Consider the following 20,037-nt stretch of genomic DNA (forward strand, 5'->3'; position numbering starts at 1 on the left):
GTGAGTGACAGAATAACAACAACAAAATGCAGAAAAACGCATGTCAAAAATGTTATAAATTGATGAGGGAAATAAGTATTTGACCCCTCTGCAAAACATGACTTAGTACTTGGTGGCAAAACCCTTGTTGGCAATCACAGAGGTCAGACGTTTCTTGTAGTTGGCCACCAGGTTTGCACACATCTCAGGAGGGATTTTGTTCCACTCCTCTTTGTAGATCTTCTCCAAGTCATTAAGGTTTCGAGGCTGACGTTTGGCAACTCGAACCTTCAGCTCCCTGCACAGATTTTCTATGGGATTAAGGTCTGGAGACTGGCTAGGCCACTCCAGGACCTTAATGTGCTTCTTCTTGAGCCACTCCTTTGTTGCCTTGGCCGTGTGTTTTGGGTCATTGTCATGCTGGAATACCCATCCACGACCCGTTTTCAATGCCCTGGCTTAGGGAAGGAGGTTCTCACCCAAGATTTGACTGTACATGGCCCCGTCCATCATCCCTTTGATGCGGTGAAGTTGTCCTGTCCCCTTAGCAGAAAAACACCCCCAAAGCATAATGTTTCCACCTCCATGTTTGACGGTGGGGATGGTGTTCTTGGGGTCATAGGCAGCATTCCTCCTCCTCCAAACACGGTGAGTTGAGTTGATGCCAAAGAGCTCCATTTTGGTCTCATCTGACCACAACACTTTCACCCAGTTCTCTGAATCATTCAGATGTTCATTGGCAAACTTCAGACGGGCCTGTATATGTGCTTTCTTGAGCAGGGGGACCTTGCGTGCGCTGCAGGATTTCAGTCCTTCACGGCGTAGTGTGTTACCAATTGTTTTCTTGGTGACAATTGTCCCAGCTGCTTTGAAATAATTGACAAGATCCTCCCGTGTAGTTCTGGGCTGATTCCTCACTGTTCTCATGATCATTGCAACTCCACGAGGTGAGATCTTGCATGGAGCCCCAGGCCGAGGGAGATTGACAGTTCTTTTGTGTTTCTTCCATTTGCGAATAATCGCACCAACTGTTGTCACCTTCTCACCAAGCTGCTTGGCGATGGTCTTGTAGCCCATTCCAGCCTTGTGTAGGTCTACAATCTTGTCCCTGACATCCTTGGAGAGCTCTTTGGTCTTGGCCATGGTGGAGAGTTTGGAATCTGATTGATTGCTTCTGTGGACAGATGTCTTTTATACAGGTAACAAACTGAGATTAGGAGCACTCCCTTTAAGAGTGTGCTCCTAATCTCAGTTCGTTACCTGTATAAAAGACACCTGGGAGCCAGAAATCTTTCTGTTTTAGAGGGGGTCAAATACTTATTTCCCTCATTAAAATGCAAATCAATTTATAACATTTTTGACATGAGTTTTTCTGGATTTTTTTGTTATTCTGTCTCTCACTGTTCAAATAAACCTACCATTAAAATTATAGACTGATCATTTCTTTGTCAGTGGGCAAACGTACAAAATCAGCAGGGGATCAAATACTTTTTTCCCTCCCTGTATATCAGTTACATACAGTACATCTATCCCTCTTGATACCTTTTCCTGTAGTGTTCTGTCTGTCTGATGATCCTCTGACTGTGGAGGAACTGTCTTCCAATGCCAGACCTAAATGTGTTGTGCATCACATGAAGCTCAATTAATGTGTTTGTGTGTTATGGTTCTCTGTCTCAGGTTTTGGCCCTGCATGAAGTAAAAATGTTTTATAGATAGTTGAAATGTTGTCTTTGTGCATGTTGTAGGATACTACTAACTGTGATAATGTTTTTATTCAATCACTATATGGACCAATGAAAATAACCCTAACCCTCTGCATGTAACTCTGCTGTAACCCAGCTATAGTAACCTTAACATAACCCTAATCAACCCCTGACCCTAACCTTCAACCCCTGACCCTAACCTTCAACCCCTGACCCTAACCTTCAACCCCTGACCCTAACCGTCAACCACTGACCCTAACCGTCAACCCCTGACCCTAACCGTCAACCCCTGACCCTAATTTTCAACCCCTGACCCTAAACTTCAACCCCTGACCCTAACCTTCAACCCCTGACCCTAACCTTCAACCCCTGACCCTAACCAACCCCTGACCCTAACCTTCAACCCCTGACCCTAACCGTCAACCCCTGACCCTAACCGTCAACCCCTGACCCTAACCTTCAACCACTGACCCTAACCTTCAACCACTGACCCTAACCTTCAACCCCTGACCCTAACCTTCAACCCCTGACCCTAACCTTCAACCCCTGACCCTAACGTCAACCCCTGACCCTAACCTTCAACCACTGACCCTAACCTTCAACCACTGACCCTAACCTTCAACCCCTGACCCTAACCGTCAACCCCTGACCCTAATCAACACCTGACCCTAACCTTCAACCCCTGACCCTAACCTTCAACCACTGACCCTAACCTTCAACCACTGACCCTAACCTTCAACCCCTGACCCTAATCAACCCCTGACCCTAATCAACCCCTGACCCTAACCTTCAACCCCTGACCCTAACCTTCAACCCCTGACCCTAACCTTCAACCTTCAACCCCTGACCCTAACCTTTAACCCCTGACCCTAACCGTCAACCCCTGACCCTAACCGTCAACCCCTGACCCTAACCGTCAACCCCTGACCCTAACCTTCAACCCCTGACCCTAACCTTCAACCCCTGACCCTAACCGTAACCACCACTTACTGTCTCTCTGTTCCAGGCTGGTACTCCCTCTGACCCTGAGCGTCTTGGCCAACGACCCCGGCACCCTGTCCCTAACGTTCCCTCCACGCTGGACAAGCAGACTAACTGGTCCAGAGTTCTCCCACTGCCCACACCTCAGGAGAGGATGAAGAGAGACTCACAAGTCATCACATCCTGCGTCATCCCAATTAACGTCACAGGTAAATACCATGCAGCTTCTTAACCCTGTGAATGCATCCAACATGGTACTCTACCTTTGACCAGGGCCCACTTGACCTGTGTGTTGTTTTCAGAGGTCTTGTCAGAGTCATTACCGCATGTCAGAGTCATTACCGCATGTCAGAGTCATTACCGCATGTCAGAGTCATTACCGCATGTCAGAGGCATGAAACAGGTGGCATAGCCTCCACTCTAAAATGCGATGTGGTTCGATGAGAACACTGCCATGTTGCCTCCACTGTTTGGAGGCTGAGTGGATGAAGTGGTTCGATGAGAACACTGCCATGTTGCCTCCACTGTTTGGAGGCTGAGTGGATGAAGTGGTTCGATGAGAACACTGCCATGTTGCCTCCACTGTTTGGAGGCTGAGTGGATGAAGTGGTTCGATGAGAACACTGCCATGTTGCCTGTTGAGTGGATGAAGGTGAGTGAGTAGTCTAGTAAAGGAGACCTGTGAAGTGATTGTTTGACAATCAGATGAAAACATCATGACTTGTTGTGTTCATGCCACAATAAAAGGTAACACATTTTGTACAGTTAAATGACAAATCTTTACGACTAGGCCCACAGAGATCCTGTTGAATTAATGGGGATTCTATATGGAATTATATGATTAGGCCCATAAAAGGATTTGGTGCACGTGCAGCATATAGGAGGTCCGTAGTGGAAGGAAGTGAATTCTACTTTCACCCCTGGTTATACTGTCTCCACCTGTCACCATACTGTATTATAGCATCACTACCCCTGGTTATACTGTCTCCACATGTCTCCACCTGTCACCATACTGTATTATAGCACCACTACCCCTGGTTATACTGTCTCCACCTGTCACCATACTGTATTATAGCATCACTACCCCTGGTTATACTGTCTGTTACTGTCTCCACCTGTCACCATACTGTATTATAGCACCACTACCCCTGGTTATACTGTCTGTTACTGTCTCCACCTGTCACCATACTGTATTATAGCACCACTACCCCTGGTTATACTGTCTCCACCTGTCACCATACTGTATTATAGCATCACTACCCCTGGTTATACTGTCTCCACCTGTCACCATACTGTATTATAGCATCACTACCCCTGGTTATACTGTCTCCACCTGTCACCATACTGTATTATAGCATCACTACCCCTGGTTATACTGTCTGTTACTGTCTCCACCTGTCACCATACTGTATTATAGCATCACTACCCCTGGTTATACTGTCTGTTACTGTCTCCACCTGTCACCATACTGTATTATAGCATCACTACCCCTGGTTATACTGTCTGTTACTGTCTCCACCTGTCACCATACTGTATTATAGCACCACTACCCCTGGTTATACTGTCTCCACCTGTCACCATACTGTATTATAGCACCACTACCCCTGGTTATACTGTCTGTTACTGTCTCCACCTGTCACCATACTGTATTATAGCACCACTACCCCTGGTTATACTGTCTCCACCTGTCACCGTACTGTATTATAGCACCACTACCCCTGGTTATACTGTCTCCACCTGTCACCATACTGTATTATAGCATCACTACCCCTGGTTATACTGTCTCCACCTGTCACCATACTGTATTATAGCATCACTACCCCTGGGTATACTGTCTCCACCTGTCTCCACCTGTCACCATACTGTATTATAGCATCACTACCCCTGGTTATACTGTCTCCACCTGTCACCATACTGTATTATAGCACCACTACCCCTGGTTATACTGTCTCCACCTGTCTCCACCTGTCACCATACTGTATTATAGCACCACTACCCCTGGTTATACTGTCTCCACCTGTCTCCACCTGTCACCATACTGTATTATAGCACCACTACCCCTGGTTATACTGTCTCCACCTGTCACCATACTGTATTATAGCATCACTACCCCTGGTTATACTGTCTCCACCTGTCACCATACTGTGTTATAGCATCACTACCCCTGGTTATACTGTCTCCACCTGTCACCATACTGTATTATAGCACCACTACCCCTGGTTATACTGTCTGTTACTGTCTCCACCTGTCACCATACTGTATTATAGCACCACTACCCCTGGTTATACTGTCTGTTACTGTCTCCACCTGTCACCATACTGTATTATAGCACCACTACCCCTGGTTATACTGTCTCCACCTGTCACCATACTGTATTATAGCATCACTACCCCTGGTTATACTGTCTCCACCTGTCACCATACTGTATTATAGCACCACTACCCCTGGTTATACTGTCTCCACCTGTCACCATACTGTATTATAGCACCACTACCCCTGGTTATACTGTCTCCACCTGTCACCATACTGTATTATAGCATCACTACCCCTGGTTATACTGTCTCCACCTGTCACCATACTGTATTATAGCACCACTACCCCTGGTTATACTGTCTGTTACTGTCTCCACCTGTCACCATACTGTATTATAGCACCACTACCCCTGGTTATACTGTCTCCACATGTCACCATACTGTATTATAGCATCACTACCCCTGGTTATACTGTCTCCACCTGTCACCATACTGTATTATAGCATCACTACCCCTGGTTATACTGTCTCCACCTGTCACCATACTGTATTATAGCACCACTACCCCTGGTTATACTGTCTCCACCTGTCACCATACTGTATTATAGCATCACTACCCCTGGTTATACTGTCTCCACCTGTCACCATACTGTATTATAGCATCACTACCCCTGGTTATACTGTCTCCACCTGTCACCATACTGTATTATAGCATCACTACCCCTGGTTATACTGTCTCCACCTGTCACCATACTGTATTATAGCACCACTACCCCTGGTTATACTGTCTCCACCTGTCAACATACTGTATTATAGCATCACTACCCCTGGTTATACTGTCTCCACCTGTCACCATACTGTATTATAGCATCACTACCCCTGGTTATACTGTCTCCACCTGTCACCATACTGTATTATAGCACCACTACCCCTGGTTATACTGTCTGTTACTGTCTCCACCTGTCACCATACTGTATTATAGCACCACTACCCCTGGTTATACTGTCTCTACCTGTCACCATACTGTATTATAGCATCACTACCCCTGGTTATACTGTCTCCACCTGTCACCATACTGTATTATAGCATCACTACCCCTGGTTATACTGTCTCCACCTGTCACCATACTGTATTATAGCATCACTACCCCTGTTTATACTGTCTGTTACTGTCTCCACCTGTCACCATACTGTATTATAGCACCACTACCCCTGGTTATACTGTCTCCACCTGTCACCATACTGTATTATAGCATCACTACCCCTGGTTATACTGTCTGTTACTGTCTCCACCTGTCACCATACTGTATTATAGCACCACTACCCCTGGTTATACTGTCTCCACCTGTCACCATACTGTATTATAGCATCACTACCCCTGGTTATACTGTCTCCACCTGTCACCATACTGTATTATAGCATCACTACCCCTGGTTATACTGTCTCCACCTGTCACCATACTGTATTATAGCACCACCACCCCTGGTTATACTGTCTCCACCTGTCACCATACTGTATTATAGCATCACTACCCCTGGTTATACTGTCTCCACCTGTCACCATACTGTATTATAGCATCATTACCCCTGGTTATACTGTCTCCACCTGTCACCATACTGTATTATAGCATCACTACCCCTGGTTATACTGTCTCCACCTGTCACCATACTGTATTATAGCATCACTACCCCTGGTTATACTGTCTCCACCTGTCACCATACTGTATTATAGCATAACTACCCCTGGTTATACTGTCTCCACCTGTCTCCACCTGTCACCATACTGTATTATAACATAACTACCCCTGGTTATACTGTCTCCACCTGTCACCATACTGTATTATAGCATCACTACCCCTGGTTATACTGTCTGTTACTGTCTCCACCTGTCACCATACTGTATTATAGCACCACTACCCCTGGTTATACTGTCTCCACCTGTCACCATACTGTATTATAGCATCACTACCCCTGGTTATACTGTCTCCACCTGTCACCATACTGTATTATAGCATCACTACCCCTGGTTATACTGTCTCCACCTGTCACCATACTGTATTATAGCATCACTACCCCTGGTTATACTGTCTCCACCTGTCACCATACTGTATTATAGCATCACTACCCCTGGTTATACTGTCTCCACCTGTCACCATACTGTATTATAGCATCACTATCTGCAGCACTCCACCAATCAGACCTTTATGGTAGAGTGGCAAGACGGAAGCCGCTCCTAAAGATTCTCAGACCATGAGAAACAAGATTCTCTGGTCTAATGAAACCAAGATTGAACTTTTTGGCCTGAATGCCAAGTGTCACGTCTGGAGGAAACCTGGCACCATCCCTACGGTGAAGCATGGTGGTGGTAGCATCAAATTGTGGGGATGTTTTTCAGCAGCAGGGACTGGGAGACTAGTCAGGATCGAGGCAAAGTTGAACGGAACAAAGTACAGAGAGATCCTTGATGAAAACCTGCTCCAGACTGCTCAGGACCTCCAACTGGGGCAAAGGTTCACCTTCCAACAGGACAACAACCCTAAGCACACAGCCATGACAATGCAGGAGTGGCTTCGGGACAAGTCTCTGAATGTCCTTGAGTGGCCCAGCCAGAGCCCAGACTTGAACCCGATCGACAATCTCTGGAGAAACCTGAAAATAACTGTGCAGCGACGCTCCCCATCCAACCTGACAGAGCTTGAGAGGATCTGCAGAGAAGAATGGGAGAAACTCCCCAAATACAGGTGTGCCAAGCTTGTAGCGTCATACCCAAGAAGACTCGAGGCTGTAATCGCTGCCAAAGGTGCTTCAACAAAGTACTGAGGAAAGGGTCTGAATATTTATATAAAGTATTTCAAGGAATAAGTTAGTCCTGAATATTTCTAAAACTAAAAGCATTGTATTTGGGTCAAATCATTCACTAAACCCTAAACCTCAACTACATGTCGTAATGAATAATGTGGAAATTGAGGAGACTAAACTGCTTGGAGTAACCCTGGATTGTAGACTGTCATGGTCAAAGCATATTGATACAACAGTAGCTAAGATGGGGAGAAGTCTGTCCATAATAAAGCTCTGCTCTGCCTTAACAACACTATCAACAAGGCAGGTCCTACAGGCCGTAGTTTTGTTGCACCTGGACTACTGTTCAGTAGTGTGGTCAGGTGCCACAAAGAGGGACTTGGGAAAATTGCAATTGGCTTAGAACATGGCAGCACGGCTGGCCTTTAGATGTACACAGAGCACTAACATTAATAATATGCATGTCAATCTCTCCTGGAAGAGAGATTTACTTCATCACTACTTGTTTTTGTAAGAGGTGTTGACAAGCTGAATGTACCGAGCTGTCTGTTTAAACTACTATCAAACAGCTCAGACACCCATGCATACCCCACAAGACATGCCACCAGAGGTCTCTTCACAGTCCCCAAGTCCAGAATAGACTATGGGAGGCGCACAGTACTACATAGAGCCATGACTACATGGAACTCTATTCCACATCAGGTAACTGATGCAAGATAAAAAAAAACAGGTAAAAAATACATCTTATGGAACAACAGGGACTGTGAAGAGACACACACAAGGGTATAGATACATGCATACGCACACATTGTGATATTGTTGTATGGTGGTATTAAACATTTGGCAGCAGCTAATGGGGATCCCTAATAAATACAAATCCAAATCCTAGTAAAACACAGAGCTGATATTTATCCTTTAACAATAGTTATCTAACAGGCTTTGACTTGTTTCTTTATATTTAACTTCAATGATTTATATCCATGCAGCTTCTGAGCAACAAAGCAGGAAATACAGTTGAAGTGGGAAGTTTACAAACACTTAGGTTGGAGTCATTAAAACTTGTTTTTCAACCACTTCACACATTTATTTTTAACAAACTATAGTTTTGGCAAGTCGGTTAGGACATCTACTTTGTGCAAGTAATTTTTCCAATAATTGTTTACAGACAGATTATTTCAATTATAATTCACTGTATCACAATTCCAGTGGGTCAGAAGTTTACATACACTAAGTTGACTGTGCCTTTAAACAGCTTGGAAAATACCAGAAAATGATGTCATGGCTTTAGAAGCTTCTGATAGGCTAATTGACATCATCTGAGTCAATTGGAGGTGTACCTGTGGATGTATTTCAAGGCCTACCTTCAAACTCAGTGCCTCTTTGCTTGACATCATGGGAAAATCAAAAGAAATCAGCCAAGACTTCAGGAAAAAAAACAGAAACCTCCACAAGTTTGGTTCATCCTTGGGAGGAATTTCCAAACGCCTGAAGGTACCACGTTCATCTGTACAAAGAATAGTACGCAAGTATAAACACCATGGGACCACGCAGCCGTCATACCGCTCAGGAAGGACACGCGTTCTGTCTCCTAGAGATGAACGTACTTTGGTGCGAAAAGTGCAAATCAATCCCAGAACAACAGCAAAGGACCTTGTGAAGATGCTGGAGGAAACGGGTACAAAAGTATCTATATCCATAGTAAAATGAGTCCTATATCGACATAACCTGAAAGGCCACTCAGCAAGGAAGAAGCCACTGCTCCAAAACCGCCATAAAAAAGCCAGACTACGGTTTGCAACTGCACATGGGGACAAATATCGTACTTTTTGGAGAAATGTCCTCTGGTCTGATGAAACAAAAATAGAACTGTTTGGCCACAATGACCATCGTTATGTTTGGAGGAAAAAGGGGGTTGCTTGCAAGCCGAAGAACACCATCCCAACCGTGAAGCACGGGGGTGGCAGCATCATGCTGTGGGGCTGCTTTGCTGCAGGAGTGACTGGTGCACTTCACAAAATAGATGGCATCATGAGGAAGGAAAATTACGTGGATATATTGAAGCAACATCTCAAGACATCAGTCAGGAAGTTAAAGCTTGGTCGCAAATGGATCTTCCAAATGGACAATGACCCCAAGCATACTTCCAAAGTTGTGGCAAAATGGTTTAAGGGCAACAAAGTCAAGGTATTGGAGTGGCCATCACAAAGCCCTGACCTCAATCCTATAGAACATTTGTGGGCAGAACTGAAAAAGCATGTGCGAGCAAGGAGGCCTACAAACCTGACTCAGTTACACCAGCTCTGTCAGGAGGAATGGGCCAAAATTCACCCAACTTATTGCGGGAAGCTTGTGGAAGGCTACCCGAAACGTTTGACCCAAGTTAAACAATTTAAAGGCAATGCTACCAAATACTAATTGAGTGTATGTAAACTTCTGACCTACTGGGAATGTGATGAAAGAAATAAAAGCTGAAATAAATCATTCTCTCTACTATTATTCTGACATTTCACATTCTTAAAATAAAGTGATGATCCTAACTGACCTAAGACAGAGAATTGTTATTAGGATTAAATGTCAGGAATTGTGAAAAACTGAGTTTAAATGAATTTGGCTCAGGTGTATGTAAACTTACGACTTCAACTGTACATGCACAGCATAACACAATGATAGACGTTGTCCCTCAGAATGATGTTACAATGGGCAAGTTATGGTTAACAGCAGCCAGGGCCTTCTGGCTGTCTGAATTGGTCTGTTTGTGCCAGTGAGGGTAGAGGCAAGATACTGCTTCATGAATGCCAATTAGTCCCATTAGAATGGTTAAAAGGCCTGTTGAGATTTATTTACTGCGAGTTGCGTAGCGTCTCAGAGATCTGGAGCCAACAGGGCTGAGGCAGAGTGTTGAGGCAGAAACTGAACAGCAAAGAGCTGTAATAATGTGGAGCTGAAAGAGCAGTCTCTAGTCACATGATAGTCATGAAGTAGAGAGAGAGAGAGAGAGAGAGAAACAGCACAACTAGACACAGGGAGACACAGGGAGACACAGGGAGACAGGGAGACAGGGAGACACGGAGACAGGGAGACACGGAGACACGGAGACACGGAGACAGGGAGACACGGAGACAGGGAGACACGGAGACAGGGAGACAGGGAGACACGGAGACACGGAGACAGGGAGACAGGGAGACAGGGAGACAGGGAGACACGGAGACAGGGAGACACGGAGACAGGGAGACACGGAGACAGGGAGACACGGAGACAGGGAGACAGGGAGACACGGAGACAGGGAGACACGGAGACAGGGAGACAGGGAGACACGGAGACAGGGAGACACGGAGACAGGGAGACACGGAGACAGGGAGACACGGAGACAGGGAGACAGGGAGACACGGAGACAGGGAGACACGGAGACAGGGAGACAGGGAGACACGGAGACAGGGAGACACGGAGACAGGGAGACAGGGAGACAGGGAGACAGGGAGACACGGAGACAGAGAGTGCACAGAGAGTGCACAGAGACACAGAGAGAGACATGGATACACAGAGAGAGACAGAGACACATGATACTGTATACTGTAAAATGTGGTCAGTGTTTTTAGTTGTTGCAATATCATCTTACTTTAACCTGGTTATAATTTACCATCCTATGTTTTCTGTTCTATTTGTAAACTATATATTCCCTGTGATAAGTAGTTATAAACATCAAAGCTTGTGAGTGGTCAAGTATCTTACCTGTACTTCCACTATTTGAGAAGTGCAGCTTCGCTGTAGATGGCAGCTTCACTGTAGATGGCAGCTTCACTGTAGATGGCAGCTTCACTATAGATGGCAGCTTCGCTGTAGATGGCAGCTTCACTATAGATGGCAGCTTCACTATAGATGGCAGCTTCACTATAGATGGCAGCTTCACTATAGATGGCAGCTTCACTATAGATGGCAGCTTCACTATAGATGGCAGCTTCACTATAGATGGCAGTAACATGAATCTATTGAATCTATTTTCTGGGTGACCTAAATATTGACTGGCTTTCATCAAGCTGCCCACTCAAGAAAAATATTCAAACTGTAACTAGTGCCTGCAACCTGGTTCAGGTTATCAGTCAGCCTACCAGGGTATTTATAAACAGCACAGGAATGAAATCATCCACATGTATTGATCATATCTTTACTAATGCTGCAGAAATCTGCTCTAAAGCAGTATCCAGATCCATCAGATGTAGTGATCACAATATAGTAGCCATATCTAGGAAAACCAAAGTTCCAAAGGCTGGGCCTAATATAGCGTATAAGAGGTCATACAATAAGTTTTGTAGTGATTCTTATATTGAAGATCTACAGTATTCAGACCCCTTGACCTTTTCCACATTTTGTTACGTTACAGGCTTATTCTCAAATTGATTAAATTGTTTTTTCCCCCTCATCAATCTACACACAATACCCCATAATAAGAAAGCGAAAATAGGTTTTATAACTTTTTGCAAATGTATTCCAATTATAACATTTACATAAGTATTTAGACCCTTTACTCAGTACTTTGTTGAAGCACCTTTGGCAGCGATTACAGCCCCGAGTCTTCTTGGGTATGACGCTACAAGCTTGGCCCACCTGTATTTGGGGAGTTTCTCCCATTCTTCTCTGCTGATCCTCTCAAGCTCTGTCAGGTTGGATGGGGAGCATCGCTGCACAGCTATTTTCTCCAGAGATGTTCGATCGGGTTCAAGTCCGGGCTCTGGCTGGGCTACTCAAGGACATTGAGATTTGTTCTGAAGCCACTTCTGCATTGTCTTGGCTGTGTGCTTAGGGTTTTTGTCCTTTTGGAAGATGAACCTTCGTCCCAGTCTGAGGTCCTGAGCGCTCTGGAGCAGGTTTTTGTTCAATCTTGGTGTCATCAGACCAGATAATCTTGTTTCTCATGGTCTGAGAGTCATTAGGTGCCTTTTGGCAAACTCCAAGTGGGCTGTCATGGCCACTCTACCATAAAGGCCTGATTGGTGGAGTGCTGTAGAGATGGTTGTCCTTCTGGAAGGTTCTCCCATCTCCACAGAGGAACTCTAGAGCTCTGTTAGAGTGACCATCGGGTTCTTGGTCACCTCCCTGACCAAGGCCCTTCTCCCCCGATAGCTCAGTTTGGCTGGGTGGCCAACTCTAGGAAGAGTCTTGGTAGTTCCAAACTTCTTCCATTTAAGAATGATGGAGGCCACTGTGTTCTTGGGGACCTTCAATGCTGCAGAAATGTTTTGGTACCCTTCTCCAGATCTTTGCCTTGATGATAATGGCGCCGGAGAAGATGGCTGCCGTTTTACAGCCCTCTAACCAATTGTACTATAATGTGTGTTTTTCCGCGTTATTTGTAATTTATTTTGTACATAATGTTTCTGCCATCGTCTCTTATAACCAAAAAGAGCTTCTGGATATCAGGACAGCGATTACTCACCTCGTATTGGACGAATATTTTTTTCTTCAACGAGGCGGCTGCAAAGGATATCCTACGGACACCAGACAAGGCCCAAATCCCTGTCATTCGCATGAGGAAGAGACGGAGATATCGTGGACGTAGATCGGGGTGCCTTGTAAGGATCCGACGGCGAGCAAGTAAACTGCCTCTTCCATCAATCCTATTAGCCAATCTTCAATCATTTGAGAATAAATTGGCTGACCTAAGATTACGGTTATCCTACCAACGGGAAATTAAAAACTGTAATATCTTATGTTTCACCGAGTCGTGGCTGAACGAAGACATGGACAACATATAGCTAGCGGGCTATACGCTACATCGGCAGGATAGAACGGCTGACTCCGGTAAGACAAGGGGTGGTGGTCTGTGTATATTTGTAAACAACAGCTGGTGCACAAAATCAAATACTAAGGAAGTCTCTAAGTTTTGCTCGCCTGAGGTAGAGTATCTCATGATAAGCTGTAGACCACACTATTTACCAAGAGAGTTTTCATCTATATTTTTCATAGCTGTCTATTTACCACAACAAACCAATGCTGGCATTAAGATTGCACTGAATGAACTGTATAAGGCCATAAGTCAACAGGAAGACGCTCATCCAGAGGCAGCGCTCCTAGTGGCCGGGGACTTTAATGCAGGGAAACTTAAATCCATTCTACCTCATTTCTACCAGCATATTAAATGTGCAACCAGAGGGAAAGAAAACTCTAGACCACCTTTACTCCACACACAGAGGCTCTCCCTCGCCCTCCATTTGGCAAATCTGACCATAACTCTATCCTCCTGATTCCTGCTTATAAGCAAAAACTAAAGCAGGAAGCACCATTGACTCGGTTAATAAAAAAAGTGGTCAGATGACGCAGATGCTAAGCTACAAGACTGTTTTGCTAGCACAGACTGGAATATGTTCCGGGATTCTTCCGATGGCATTGAGGAGTACACCACATCAGTCACTGGCTTCATCAATAAGTGCATCGATGATGTCGTCCCCACAGTGACCGTACGTACATACCCCAACCAGAAGCCATGGATTACAGGAAACATCCACACTGAGCTAAAGGGTAGAGCTGCCTCTTTCAAGGAGCGGGACTCTAACCCGGACGCTTATAAGAAATCCCGCTATGCCCTCCGACGAACCATCAAACAGGCAAAGAGTCAATACAGGACTAAGATTGAATCGTACTACACCTGCTCTGACGCTCGTCGGATGTGGCAGGGCTTGAAAACTATTACAGACTACAAAGGGAAGCACAGCCGCGAGCTGCCCAGTGACACAAGCCTACCAGACGAGCTAAATCACTTCTATGCTCGCTTTGAGGCAAGCAACACTGAAGCATGCATGAGAGCACCAGCTGTTCCGGATGACTATGTGATCACGCTCTCCGTAGCCGATGTGAGTAAGACTTTTAAGCAGGTCAACATTCACAATACCGCCCCAACAGATCCACAGATGATGCAATCTCTATTGCACTCCACACTGCCCTTTCCCACCTGGACAAGAGGTACACCTACGTGAGAATGCTATTCATTGACTACAGCTCAGCATTCAACACCATGGTAACCTCCAAGCTCATCATTAAGCTCGAGGCCCTGGGTCTGAACCCCGCCCCCCAGGTGGTGAATGTAGGAAACAACATCTCCACTTCGCTGATCCTCAACACTGGGGCCCCACAAGGGTGTGTGCTCAGCCCCCTCCTGTACTCCCTGTTCACCCATGACTGCGTGGCCAAGCACGCCTCCAACTCAATTATCAAGTTTGCAGACGACACAACAGTAGTAGGCTTGATTACCAACAATGACGAGACCGCCTACAGGGAGGAGGTGAGGGCTCTGGGAGTGTGGTGCCAGGAAAATAACCTCTCACTCAACGTCAACAAAACAAAGGAGATGATCGTGGACTTCAGGAAACAGCAGAGGGTGCACCCCCCTATCCACATCGACGGGACCGCAGTGGAGAAGGTGGAAAGCTTGAAGTTCCTTGGCGTACACATCACCGACAAACTGAAATGGTTCAGCCACGCAGACAGTGTGGTGAAGAAGGCGCAACTGAGCTTCTTCAACCTCAGGAGGCTGAAGAAATGTGGCTTATCACCTAAAACCCTCACAAACTTTTACAGATGCACAATTGAGAGCATCCTGTCGGGCTGTATCACCGCCTGGTACGGCAACTGCACCGCCTGCAACCGCAGGGCTCACCAGAGGGTGGTGCGGTCTGCCGAACGCATCACCGGGGGCAAACTACCCGCCCTCCAAGACACATACAGCACCCGATGTCACAGGAAGGCCAAAAAGATCATCAAGGACATCAACCACCCGAGCCACTGCCTGTTCACCCCGCTATCGTCCAGAAGGCGAGGTCAGTACAGGTGCATCAAAGCTGGGACCGAGAGACTGAAAAACAGCTTCTATCTCAAGGCCATCAGACTGTTAAATAGCCATCACTAGCACATTAGAGGCTGCTGCTGCCTATTGAACTCACTGGCCACTTTAAGAAATGGAACACTAGTCACTTTAATAATGTTTCCATATCTTGGACTACTCATCTCATATGTATATACTGCATTCTATTTTATAATATTCTACTGTATCTTAGTCCATACCGCTCTGACATCGCTCGTCCATATATGTATATATTCTTAAATCCCATTCCTTACTTTTTTGTGTGTACAGTGATCCCTCGCCACTTCGCGGTTCACTTATCGCGGATTCGCTATTTCGCGGATTTTCATAATGCATTTTTTTTTTTTTGGTGCATTGTGCTCTGCATTCTGATTCGCTAAAAACTCACTCCCGCTTCTTGTATCAAAACATGCTACGAATTGTGCTATCATTTTGTCGTCTCGTGCAGTTATGTGTACGTACATAAAACAGCTTGGCAAATTTACATTAAGTTGGCCAAATTATCTTGTAATTTCGAACATCTCCTAAACCCATAATGTCGACGAAACGGCCTGGACCGACAAAAGCACCTGCGGATGGGCCCAAACGGCGGAAGATGCTACCTATCTCAGATAAAGTTAAACTTCTGGACATGCTAAGGGAAGGTAAATGACAAAGCCACAAAGCGACGATGAAAGAGAAGAGGGAGAAGAGGACACGAGAGATGAGGAGGAAGGACTAACGCTTGGTCGCTTAGCAACCATGGTGCGAATGGCCACTGAACTTAAGCGAGTAGCTGAGGAATGGGACCCTTTGATGAGCCGTTCATTACAGTTCTCCAACGTAATCGATGGTGGCATGTCGGTGTACAAGGATCTTTTTGCAAAGAAGAAAAAAGAGCGACAACAGCTGCCTATCACTATGTTCTTCTCCCGAACAAACACACCTGCACCGCGGGCTTCAGAAGAAGAGAACACTGCAGAGCGCAGTCAGGATGCAGCGGCCCAGTCTGAAGAGCAGTGAAACGGCCTACACGTGAGTCACTGTATTTGTATACATGTAATAGTTGCTAATTGTAAAAAAAAAAAGTTTTCTATTTCGCGGATTTCACTTATCGCGGGTCATTTTCGGAACGTAACCCCCGCGATAAACGAGGGATTACTGTATTGGGTATGTGTTGTGAAATTGTTAGATATTACTGCACTGTCGGAGCTAGAAGCACAAGCATTTCACTACACCTGCAATAACATCTGCTAAACACGTGTATTTGACAAATAACATTTGATTTGATTTGATTTGAGATTGCAGTAACATTCATCTATAAATGGCAGTAACAATTATATTCTATAGATTGCAGTAACATGAATCTATAGATGGCAGTAACATGAATCTATAGATGACAGTAACATTAATCTATAGATGACAGTAACGTTAATCTATAGATGACAGTAACATGAATCTATAGATGACAGTAACATGAATCTATAGATGACAGTAACATGAATATATAGATGACAGTAACATGAATATATAGATGACAGTAACATTAATATATAGATGACAGTAACGTGAATCTATAGATGACAGTAACGTGAATCTATGGATGACAGTAACGTGAATCTATAGATGACAGTAACATGAATCTATAGATGACAGTAACATTAATCTATAGATGACAGTAACATGAATCTATAGATGACAGTAACATGAATCTATAGATGACAGTAACATGAATCTATAGATGACAGTTGCATTAATCTATGGATGACAGTAGTGTTAATCTATTGGTGGCAGTAACATAATTATATTCTATAGATGACAGTAACATTAATCTATAGATGACAGTAACATGAATCTATAGATGACAGTTGCATTAATCTATGGATGACAGTAACATGAATCTATAGATGACAGTAACATGAATCTATAGATGACAGTAACATTAATCTATAGATGACAGTAACATGAATCTATAGATGACAGTAACATGAATCTATAGATGACAGTAACATGAATCTATAGATGACAGTTGCATTAATCTATGGATGACAGTAGTGTTAATCTATTGGTGGCAGTAACATAATTATATTCTATAGATGACAGTAACATTAATCTATAGATGACAGTAACATGAATCTATAGATGACAGTTGCATTAATCTATGGATGACAGTAGTGTTAATCTATTGGTGGCAGTAACATAATTATATTCTATAGATGACAGTAACATTAATCTATAGATGACAGTAACATGAATCTATAGATGACAGTAACATGAATCTATAGATGACAGTTGCATTAATCTATGGATGACAGTAGTGTTAATCTATTGGTGGCAGAAACATAATTATATTCTATAGATGACAGTAACATGAATCTATAGATGACAGTAACATGAATCTATAGATGACAGTAACATGAATCTATAGATGACAGTAACATGAATATATAGATGACAGTAACATGAATATATAGATGACAGTAACATTAATATATAGATGACAGTAACGTGAATCTATAGATGACAGTAACGTGAATCTATGGATGACAGTAACATGAATCTATAGATGACAGTAACATTAATCTATAGATGACAGTAACATTAATCTATAGATGACAGTAACGTTAATCTATAGATGACAGTAACATGAATCTATAGATGACAGTAACATGAATCTATGGATGACAGTAACATTAATCTATAGATGACAGTGACATTAATCTATAGATGACAGTAATGTGAATCTATGGATGACAGTAACATTAATCTATAGATGACAGTAACATTAATCTATAGATGACAGTAACGTTAATCTATAGATGACAGTAACATGAATCTATAGATGACAGTAACATTAATCTATAGATGACAGTAACATTAATATATAGATGACAGTAACGTTAATCTATAGATGACAGTAACATTAATCTATAGATGACAGTAACATGAATATATAGATGACAGTAACATTAATCTATAGATGACAGTAACATGAATATATAGATGACAGTAACATGAATATATAGATGACAGTAACATGAATCTATAGATGACAGTAACATGAATCTATAGATGACAGTAACATGAATCTATAGATGACAGTAACATGAATCTATAGATGACAGTAACATGAATATATAGATGACAGTAACATGAATATATAGATGACAGTAACATGAATCTATAGAAGACAGTAACATGAATATATAGATTGCAGTAACATGAATCTATATTTTCCTGTTGATAGATAGATTGCAGTAACATGAATCTATATTTTCCTGTTGATAGATAGATTGCAGTAACATGAATCTATATTTTCCTGTTGATAGATAAATCGATACATCTCTGCTTGCTTCAGTGTGAGAAAAAGAGGAGAGGGCTTTGCTGCTTTGCTGCCGTCACTAATATATAAAGGTTTCTCACGTCTTGTGTCTCTGCTCTTTTCTGCAGGGGTTCAGTTCCACAGAGACGCTAGTGTGCGCTGCTCGCCAGTCCACTCTCAGTCCGTACTTCAGAGGAGGAGGAAGCTGAGGAGACGGAAGACTGTCATCGGGATTCCTAGAAGAGTTCAGCAGGACCTAGGTATGACTCATTTCAGCCCTAACCTTGAACCCTACCACCTCTCCTGTTTATAGACCTAGGTATGACTAATTTCAGCCCCAACCTTGAACCCTACCACCTCTCCTGTTTATAGACCTAGGTATGACTAATTTCAGCCCTAACCTTGAACCCTACCACCTCTCCTGTTTATAGACCTAGGTATGACTAATTTCAGCCCTAACCTTGAACCCTACCACCTCTCCTGTTTATAGACCTAGGTATGACTCATTTCAGCCCTAACCTTGAACCCTAACATTTTACATTTACATTTCAGTCATTAGCAGATGCTGTTTTCCAGAGCGACTTACAGTTAGTGCATTCGTCTTAAAATAGCTACATATCAACCACATATCAACCACATATCAACCACATATCAACCACATATCAACCACATATCACAGTCAGATAGTAAGTACATGTTTCCTCTAAATAGTTATCAGCAAAGTCGGGGGTGGGGAGGGAGGGGCTGCTGTGTCAAGTACAAGTGTTGGTTCAGGATCATTATAATTATTTATTTATTTTCGGGTGAGGAGGGGAATTATTTGAGATACTATTTGAAGAGGCGGGGTTTCAGGTGCTTTATGAAGATGGCCAGGGACTCTGCTGTCCTAGCGTCAGGGGGAAGCTGGTTCCACCATTGGGGTGCCAGGACAGAGAAGAGCTTGGACTGGGCTGAGTGGGAGCTGCCCTCTCATAGGGGTGGGAGGGCCGAAAGACCAGAGGTGGCAGAACGGAGTGCTCTGGTTGGGGTGTAGGGTTGGAGCATAGCCTGGAGATAGGGGCTCGGGTTGGGGTGGAGGGTTGGAGGGCTGAGAGACCAGAGGTGGCAGAACGGAGTGCTCTGGTTGGGGTGTAGGGTTGGAGCATAGCCTGGAGATAGGGGCTCGGGTTGGGG

General features: G+C 44.1%; 1 protein-coding gene across 1 annotated transcript in view; it reads left to right on the plus strand.

Annotated features, from left to right (window-relative positions):
• The window catches only part of nhsa (Nance-Horan syndrome a (congenital cataracts and dental anomalies)), a gene marked incomplete at its 5' end in the record, with an annotated part of 194,478 nt that overhangs the window by 115,815 nt on the left and 58,626 nt on the right, over positions 1 to 20,037 (plus strand). The window contains 2 exons of the mRNA XM_084198091.1: positions 2,689 to 2,872; positions 18,993 to 19,124. Coding sequence (XP_084054217.1) covers positions 2,689 to 2,872; positions 18,993 to 19,124 — 316 coding nt within the window. The remainder of the gene's footprint in view (positions 1 to 2,688; positions 2,873 to 18,992; positions 19,125 to 20,037) is intronic.

The sequence above is a fragment of the Coregonus lavaretus genome (genome assembly GCF_964263955.1).
Source record: "Coregonus lavaretus genome assembly, contig: HAP1_SCAFFOLD_365, whole genome shotgun sequence".
NCBI classification, from domain to species: Eukaryota; Metazoa; Chordata; class Actinopteri; order Salmoniformes; family Salmonidae; genus Coregonus; species Coregonus lavaretus.